The sequence below is a fragment of the Haliotis rufescens genome, unplaced genomic scaffold, assembly GCF_023055435.1.
Source record: "Haliotis rufescens isolate VD_foot unplaced genomic scaffold, xgHalRufe1.0.p SCAF_592, whole genome shotgun sequence".
NCBI lineage: Eukaryota > Metazoa > Mollusca > Gastropoda > Lepetellida > Haliotidae > Haliotis > Haliotis rufescens.
Window position 1 is genome coordinate 6,171 of NW_025964326.1, and position 9,427 is coordinate 15,597.

Sequence of the window (9,427 nt, forward strand, 5' to 3'; positions counted from 1 at the left end):
TTTAAATTCAAATAACATCTGGTATACTTTGATTATGTTCACATGATGCCCATTTATTATATTTTTAATGACGATGATGAGGATGTGGAAACTTCGAGGTTGAGAGAAAACACAATTGGGCAGGTTTTAGCAGACGTTGTCCTTGAGGGCGAAATACCGGAAGTAGACATGAGTATCGACAGGACTTCCGGAACATGACGATGTCCCGTCGAAATAATTGGAAAACAGAATGCCGTTGACTTTCACATCCGAGGATTCTCTGATTACAACGTTACTGACGTCGTACACTTTACCGACGCCCCCAACAACGATTCGAACGTAACCATCAGCCTGGCCAGGTGTGTTAAGGCGGACAGTTTGCTGGATTGTGTACCAGGTTCCGGTCTGGAACTGGAAACTTCCGCTGCCCAGTCGGTGCCCCCAAGCATCATTACATTCCACCCCTTCAGTGGTACAGAACTCGGGTGTCTGCTGTGATGTGGTGAAGAGTGCCACTCCACCCATGCCTCCTGTTCTCCAGATGAAGCGGGATGTGAAACAGTCCTTGCCTGGGTCACCTCCAGCCGTACAGTTGACCCCGCCACCGTACAGACCAGGCAACTTTCCACCGTAGGCGAAGTCGAAGTTGTCATCGAACCACACTTTGTAGGAGAGTGTCAGGCACTCCCTGGGCTCTAGAGGAGAAGAGTAGAACTCAGCTCCACTGAAGAGATCGTTGCGGCCGTAGGATCCCTGGGAGAGAAAGATGGCGCTGACTTTGTAGTTACTGCCGTCGGGGTTTGGTTCAGCAGACACCGACTCCTGACCCCTGTATGTGGAGGTATCCATGTTCCAGTTCCCGCGCCATATTGTGTTGCGTCTTGGGGTCTTAGAGTTCCAGAGTTTAATCCCATCTAGTCAGAAGGGGAGAATTGATATAACAATCGTAGGTAATATGCCATTAGTATGTTGTAATTAAGGGAAATCAAAGCATAATAATGTGTGTATGTAAATTTAGTCCGAGCTGGAGGGAGGAAAACATAAAGTTTGTTTAAATATAATATTAAATTCATATACGTGCTGTGAAGTGTCATGTATACAGTTTAAATCATTGTTTTGCTTTATATAAATGGTTTCAAATTCAATGTTAAAATTCACTTTCGCGACGCAAATACCCAAAATACTCAGAATCGGAAAACATATATTTTTTACCTCGCATTAAGGGACACATGATGGCCTCTTAACATTACATTCAGTGAAACACAATCAAGACCGGTTCCTTCCAGGCACATTTTGTAACAGAAATTCAAGAATGAGTTTCGTATATACTTAATACCTACATGGGTTTATATATCTACCTGTACGGGGGTCAGTTATCTTACCTGTGAAATGGCTGAGGGTGACAGCGGCCAGGAGCAGGTATCGGAGCTGAGACATCGTCCTGTAACACTGACGTACCCCAAACATGCGGAACATTATCGGAGTGAAGAACACAACACAACACGTGAAGGACCTACCAAGGACGTATCAGAAACACGGATATTACAGATATATGGACATATGGACAATAACGGACATAAAAAACATAGGCATTAAAAGAATAATACCTTTGTGACATAAACGAAGTGAGTATTGTTTTACGCCGCTTTTCGCAATATTCCAGCTATATAACGGCTAGGGAAACCAGAAATGGGCTTCACACAATGTCCCCATGTGGGGAATCGAACTGAGCCTTCGGCGCACGAGCGAACGCATTAACCACTAGGCTACCCGCCGCCCCCTCATATACTGAGCATAAGACATTGAATATATAGGACAAATTAGAACCTTAAGTGTACTTCAGATACAAAACATTTACAAACGAGCGTAATATTCCAGTCACAGAATCGGAATAAGTGTTGCTGTTATCGAAATATCACTCAATCATAATAGTTATGTTCACTCAGAGAATCGCTGTTATAGAAGATGAAGGTTAGTTGGGCAATATGCGTTATTTAATAAAAAGTGACACTATTCGACTGTGGGTAGCATACCTGTCCAACGCTGTTCCGTTGACGTGGAGTGACGATTCTTCGGATGTGCTGTGCTTATAAACGGGTATTTCTTATCGTCGGATCATTTTGTTTGTGTTGGTAGATAGGATACGTGTACCATTTAATTCACATTTAATTACTTTATCAACGAGTATTATTACATTCAATATTTCCGCGTTCCCTCATGTCACGGTGACCTAGCGAAAGACCACCTGCAGATTTATGCGTAGGCGCGATGATGTCACAAGTGTTCTCCACTTACATTGACATAGTCTCGGGTTGCTATAGCAATGTAGTCAATGTTATATCAGAAAGTACTGCTAGATTGAGTCACTGTACTTACGAAATAACGTTTACCCTACCCCCGTAAGTAGTGCTACAAAGTATCGTTTTGCCATGAGCTATTATAACGTCAAGCTTCATGTTGACGTTTACGTTCATAGTCCACGGCAAAACCATACCGTATTACATACACATGGTGTTAGTGCAAGCTTTATTACTTTTCTAAGATGCTGTGTTTACGACTAACCTTGTGTATGTTTTAGAGATGGGTTTCAAATCAAGTGTGTGATAAGCGAGGCCGTAAATTGAACACACTCTGACAGGGCCTGTGAACACACACAGGCCTCATCTCGTAGAAGCATCAACAGTAATATCAGGGCGATGACATTCCACAACACTTCAACATCTGTAGTTTCAGAATAAACACCAAATACAAATTACCAAACTTTGCTTGTAATGTTCGAGAATACAACCAGTAAGAACACCGCAAAATATATATAACTAGAACTAATCTATTTTGTCTGAAACAGTTTTGTCTGAACCACCTCATACTAACAAAAAAATGAATGTATTTTCAGAGGTATGCTGTAACAAAAACTGCAGTGTGTAGAAAGCGAGTCGGTACGGCTCAGTGATTACAAATATTAGGTACCACTCGGGGTTCGGTGTTAATTAGATGATGAGATGATGAGAGATTTTATTAGGTGGGGGCATTAGGCAGTCGGGTACACGCCAGGCAGATACCGGGGATGAAGCCTAAAGGAAGGTAAGGCTGCCTGATTGAGTTGCACCTGGCGGAGAATGACCAGTCGGAGACTCTCAAATATCCTCGTAACTTCTGGCACGTGTGTGTATGTGTGCTGGACGTTTGAATGTAGATCATTATCAGCATCATGAGACAATGTGGGCTTGACGTCACGTTCTCAGCTGTCTCGCAGTGGAACACAGTTGGAATAAATTAATAATGACAACAAAGAGAATATGTCAGGGAAAACATCAAACTGCAGCAGATCAAATTTAAATCAGAACATGTGTCAGCAGTCGGGGAACAATATGGTAGTACACGCAGGAATGAGTGGAAGCTGTTTTACGCCGCAGCTAAACACATTATTGGATCTTACAAGCATGGAGTACTGGAGGCATAGTCTGATCCACGCATCACTGTATCGCCGCGGAGTTGAAGTATTAAAATAAACACAGAGGAATCACGAGATATCAAAATATTACCTATTTGAATGCAAGTATCTGCAAATTACTGAAATAGACAAGCCCAGTATAATATTAGTTATATTTTTATGTGAGTTTGGGTTTTGTTCCCTAAAAACATTTAACTTCAAATATTTCAAGATCATCGATTCATCTAGGGTTACTACTTTTCGAGATGTGTGCGAAACAAATTATTATTATTTCATGAACTGTCATTTCGGTGGAAAATGTTAAAATACAGGAGTATATTATTCAACAATCTCATTGAAATCAGATCTTAATTCTCGCTGCCGCTAAACAAATATCTGAGGACATCCCATTACGGGTCACGTCAGACCGACCTTTCGCCAACTCTGACCGATCAATGGAAATACTGACATGAAGTCGACATTAGCCAATCAGAAGGCAGCTTTTTCGTGCTTTACGGCACTAATTTCAAATTGGCGACTACGTTTCGAAACATATTTTGACAAATTCTCGCTTAAAATTTTGAAACCTGAACAAAAGAACATTCTCGAATGGCTAATATATCGTCTAGATTGTATAGAATCAGTCGTTAAGTCCGTAACTATCGTTCGGAATACTCCGTTTTAAAGTTTTCGAGGCTGCATGATTAGAAATCACATTCCGACTATCACTTTCATGATCTGGTAAGCGACGCTCTGATTGGTCTGATGAAAGGTCGTTCTGACTGACCCCAAATGGGATATCCTCAGATCTTTGTTCAGCGGTAGCGAGAACTAAGATGTGATTTTAATGAGATTGATTATTCAAAGGTAAATCATATTCTGTCGGATAATCAGCAGCATATTATGTCAGTTCTCAAAGGCAGGGCAAGGACCGCCTCTTGGGCCTGGTGGATAGAGCGCCTGCGACGAGAACGGAAGGTCGGTGGTCCGATGCCCGCTCGCATCATACAAAAAGACTTTAAAAGATGTCACTTGCAGTTGTTACCATGTCTGGAGCTCGGTATTAAGGGGACAAAACAAGGAATAGTCGGCTCGGAGTCAGTAAACTGTGTCTGGATGGGGTAACCGCGGTACGGTAGCTCAGTGGGTTAGTACTATAAAACCGGCATGAGACCGTACTAGAACGTATACAAGCAGCCACATACACACACGGACGCATGCGCGCACGCACGCACGCACACACACACACGTGCATGCACGTCGCTATATGAGTGCAATAATCTTGAACGCTCCTTTAAACCCCTTTTTGAATCATTTAATGTCATAGCGGGGTTTACAAGATATAGCACGTGGTTGTATTGGGGTTTTCTGGTTTTTTTGACACATTTTGAAGGGTTTTCTAGATTTAAAAACAAGAACTGATCGATTTGGAGTTACTGTCACGTGTGTGAGTGAGATATCCACGTTAATCTTCAGCATGGTATCTCAGTAAGCTAGTTCTATAATACCAGCATTAGTCCGGACTAGTACACATGCCCGCACGCACACCCGCACACACACGCATACACCGCACACACACGCACACGCACACGCACACACGAACACACACGCGCGCACACGCACACACACACGCACACACGCAAACACGCACAAACACACGCGCACACACACACGCACACACGCGCACACACGTGTTTAAACCTTATTTTCACCTCACCTTGGGTATTTACATTTAAACTTGAAACATCAATATGAGGAATAAACGTTTTGTCAGTCACGATTCCGAAATATGTTCTAACCACTGCCTTCTTGAAATAACATTAAAAAAGATCATGAATGGACTCACTCATGGAATAATAGTTCAATACATCTATTCTGAAACCAGTATGGATTATACACTATCTAGACAGTTGATGGTGTACTCTAGCCTAAAATATATTGCTCAGCACAAACTACACCATTGAGAAACAATATTTTAGAAAACTTCAAAATGTGTACAGTTAATCTGGACGAACCTTACACAGCCATTCCAATCTTATACTCCCCGCATTGACATTATGTGCGATGAAGGGGTTTACGTCTCACTCGTATAGCGACGTGCATGTTTTTAGTTTGTGGTTGGGACTAAAGTACTCATGGAAATGAAAAAAAACCCTGTTTTGCTGGATTTAATAATCGACACAAAGCATTACGTAGATGTAAATACGAAATAACAAAACAACTAGAAAAGTACTAGTCTGGATTTGCTAGTTTTATCTCAGTGCTCAATACAAAATGTACTTTACAGGAGGTAATTTGTAGGCACTTTCAACATTCAAAAATAAAACTAAGTCAAAATTGACATGGCAGAAACAGGCTGTAGGCATTATGCAAATCAGCCTGGAAAAAAGTTATCAAAACAACAATAAAAATATATAACAGCTATGTTTATGTACATAATAATAATGACATGTAAGTTGTTGTTTGAGAAGGGAATATGTTACTTTTACGTTCTGATATTGTGACGATGATTCACTATCCCACAATGCCACTCACAAATAATTAACCACTGACAAATCACATGCACGTGGGTTTCAAGCACCTGTTTTCACCTGTCGTCAAGGTGTCATAGGTCATGGACATTCACCTTGGTCTACTAACACCTGGTTATGCTCAGTTTCACAATAATCTGTTTTGTTCATATTTTTACACACTTTTACATGTAAAAAGACATAAAAACCTTTGATACACTGTATTTGTGCCAAGGCCCAATTAGTACTAATTGAGTTTTTTTAATATTTATATATTTTGTATATTAACTGCATTTATATAAAATCCGAGATCGAAAAAACAGTTTTTTTTCATTTCCGTGAGTACTTTAGTGCCGGTTTTTAGTGCCAGCCAACTGAATCACCATGCCGCTGTTTAACATGCATACCCCACTCAGACACAGTGTACTGACTCCTGGCCGATCAGTCCTCTTTTTAGCCCTTTAATGCCGAGCGCGAGACAGGGTAACAATAAGTACCATCTTAAAACCGTATTTTTGTATTCGCGGGCGGGGATCGAAATCATGAAATCCGATATCCTGACAGACGCTCTTGCTCACTAGACCACGGAGGCGCGATGACATAATATGTCAGACTGAGCAGGTGCATATGAATTCTTCATGACGTCGCCATACATGTGGTCTTTCAGGTCATCGTGACCTGCGGGAAACTGAATCAATGCATCCTCTTTAATAAAGTAATGAAATATAGATAATACGGAGTTCACTTATCACTTATAAACAAATAAAACGATCCTACGATAAGGTGTAGTCGTTTATAAGCAGGGCACATACGTTGAATCTTCACTCTACACGGCGTCAACAGAACAGAACGGAACAGAACGGAACAAACCAAGGTATGTTATACTGTCAACTACGGTTATAACGAACTCAAAGGGACCACTAATTTGAATTCGTTATAACAGTAGTTGGTTATTAGCAGATGTACAACATATATACACAAAAAGGACGGTCGTTATAAGCGTGTTCGTTATAAACGTAGTTTACTATATATGGTTGTATTTCCAGATGTTGTACAATGATACGTGCCACCTGTTTATATGCCAAACTAATCGCCGTTTCTGGATGTCGGCTAGAACTGACTTACTGAGTGAAGACATTTGTTTTATATACGGAAACTACAGCAATGACACGTTCATATGATTGTTGAATATATAAACAATTCCGATATAAGCCATTAGTGCCGATAGAGCTATTGCAATAAACTTGTCTATGTTAGTGTTTCTGTCAGTGTTCTATTTCTTATGGGGGCACGAGTGGCCCAGTCGCCCAGAGGCACCTCAAATGGCTGTATAGTAGCGTCATTTAGTGTACCAGAGACCTTTGATCGTGGGTACGAACAAGATTCGCCAGTATTATGTTTCAAGGTTTGTCAGCACTATAACCGTATGCATGGGTTTAACTAAAGTGGTAAACGCCTAAGATCTGCATCACCTCAGACTTTCCTCCCACATTTAACTGACACGCCGTGATATAGCCGAAAACGATATTCACTGCGACTTTAGATCAACTCTATTTGATGTAAACTCCATCATATATGCTATCTCCAATGTTTCTGTTAATATCCATGTTCGTAGTATGACCTTTGTTGTGGCCACGTCCATGTTCCTGGAATGGCCTTGTCCATGATCCTCGACTGCACGTCTATATTTCTACAATGTCCATGTTTCTACAATGTCCATATTTCTACAATGTCCATGTTTCTACAATGTCCATGTTTCTACAATGTCCACGTTTCTACAATGTCCATGTTTCTACAATGTCCACGTTTCTATAATGTCCATGTTTCTACAATGTCCATATTTCAACAATGTCCATGTTTCTACAATGTCCATGTTTCTACAATGTGCATGTTTCTACAATGTGCATGTTTCTACAATGTCCATGTTTCTACACTGTCCACGTTTCTACATATCCATGTTTCTACAATGTCCATGTTTCTACAATGTCCATGTTTCTACACTGTCCATGTTTCTACAATGTCCATGTTTCTACAATGTCCATGTTTCTACAATGTCCATGTTTCTACAATGTCCATGTTTCTACAATGTCCATGTTTCTGTTTCAGAACGATGTCTCAGCTTCTATGCTTCATCCTGGCTGCTGTCACTCTCAGTCATTCTACAGGTAAGATCGCTCACTCCAGACAGGTAGACCATTTAGTCCGTGTGGTTCCGTTAGAAGAATTTTACTGAACTGACTTTCTATCAATAGCTGTATTACTGATATTGACAAAAGGAAAGGGGTGGGATAATGTTCGCGAGCGGCAATATAAATCCACGTGTTGTATTTGGAGTTTATTTTATACCTCTTAATGGCAGTCCACAACTACTCAGACGATTATCAGAAATATTTTTATTTCTGAATCGTTTATTTCTTCAGTGAGTGGGTAAGTATGGTTTTACGCCGCTTTTAGCAATATTCCAGCAATATCACGGCGGGGACACAAGAATGGGCTTCACACATGGTACTCATGTGGGGAATCGAAGCCGGGCCTTGGGCGTGACGAGCGAACGCTTTAACCACTAGACTACCCCACCGCCTCTTATTTCTGTATTGATTACTTGATATTACAACACCACAATGGCATCAATCTCGTTTATATCACACTCCTGCTATTTCTCCGTCTTCATAAAATGCATGACGTTATATATATGACTTTTCACTACAGCACGTTAATGCTTTATGACATTTCATCTAAACGCTTTTTATTATTTCTCCATCCAGTTGGTATTAAACTCTGGAACTCTAAGACCTCAAGAAGCAACACAATATGGCGCGGGAACTGGAACATGGATACCTCCACATACAGGGGTCAGGAGTCGGTGTCTGCTGAACCAAACCCCGACGGCAGCAACTACAAAGTCAGCAGCATCTTTCTCTCCCAGGGATCCTACGGCCTCACCGATCTCTACAGTGGAGCTGAGTTCTACTCCACTCCTCTAGAGCCCAGGGAGTGCCTGACGCTCTCCTACAAAGTGTGGTTCGATGACAACTTCGACTTCGCCTACGGTGGAAAGTTGCCGGGTCTGTACGGTGGCGGGGTCAACTGTACGGCTGGAGGTGACCCAGGCAAGGACTGTTTCACATCCCGCTTCATCTGGAGAACAGGAGGCATGGGTGGAGTGGCACTCTTCACCACATCTCAGCAGACACCCGAGTTCTGTACCACTGAAGGGGTGGAGTGTAATGATGCTTGGGGGCACCGACTGGGCAGCGGAAGTTTCCAGTTCCAGAACGGGACCTGGTACACAATCCAGCAAACTGTCCGCCTTAACACACCCGGCCAGGCTGATGGCTACGTTCGAATCGTTGTTGGGGGCGTCGGTAAAGTGTACGACGTCAGTAACGTTGTAATCAGAGAGTCCCCGGATGTGAAAGTCGACGGCATTCTGTTTTCCAACTATTTCGGCGGGACATCGTCATGTTCCGGAAGTCCTGTTGATACTCATGTCTACTTCCGGTATTTC

At 41.9% G+C, this 9,427-nt stretch overlaps 2 protein-coding genes across 3 annotated transcripts; one reads left to right on the forward strand and one right to left on the reverse strand.

The window, feature by feature from the left end:
* Positions 1-2,023, reverse strand: LOC124141436. 2 transcript variants are annotated; one of them, XM_046509450.2, is made up of 3 exons: positions 2,013-2,023; positions 1,362-1,428; positions 1-893 (listed from the first exon to the last, which is right to left on the reverse strand). In XM_046509450.2, exons 2-3 carry the CDS (start codon positions 1,414-1,416, stop codon positions 127-129), a joined length of 822 nt encoding a protein of 273 aa, XP_046365406.2. In that variant the 5' UTR covers positions 1,417-1,428; positions 2,013-2,023; the 3' UTR covers positions 1-126. The 2 variants fall into 2 exon arrangements, with proteins under 2 accessions (XP_046365406.2, XP_048241456.1); XM_048385499.1 differs by lacking the exon at positions 2,013-2,023 and having other exon boundaries at positions 1,362-1,514.
* Positions 2,024-6,751: 4,728 nt separating this feature from the next.
* On the forward strand, positions 6,752-9,420 carry LOC124141435 (the record flags this gene model as incomplete). Its single annotated transcript, XM_048385498.1, has 3 exons — positions 6,752-6,793; positions 8,026-8,084; positions 8,685-9,420. Coding segments are annotated over exons 2-3 (791 nt in total), but the record flags the coding sequence as incomplete, so codon positions are not given.
* Positions 9,421-9,427: the final 7 nt, after the last annotated feature.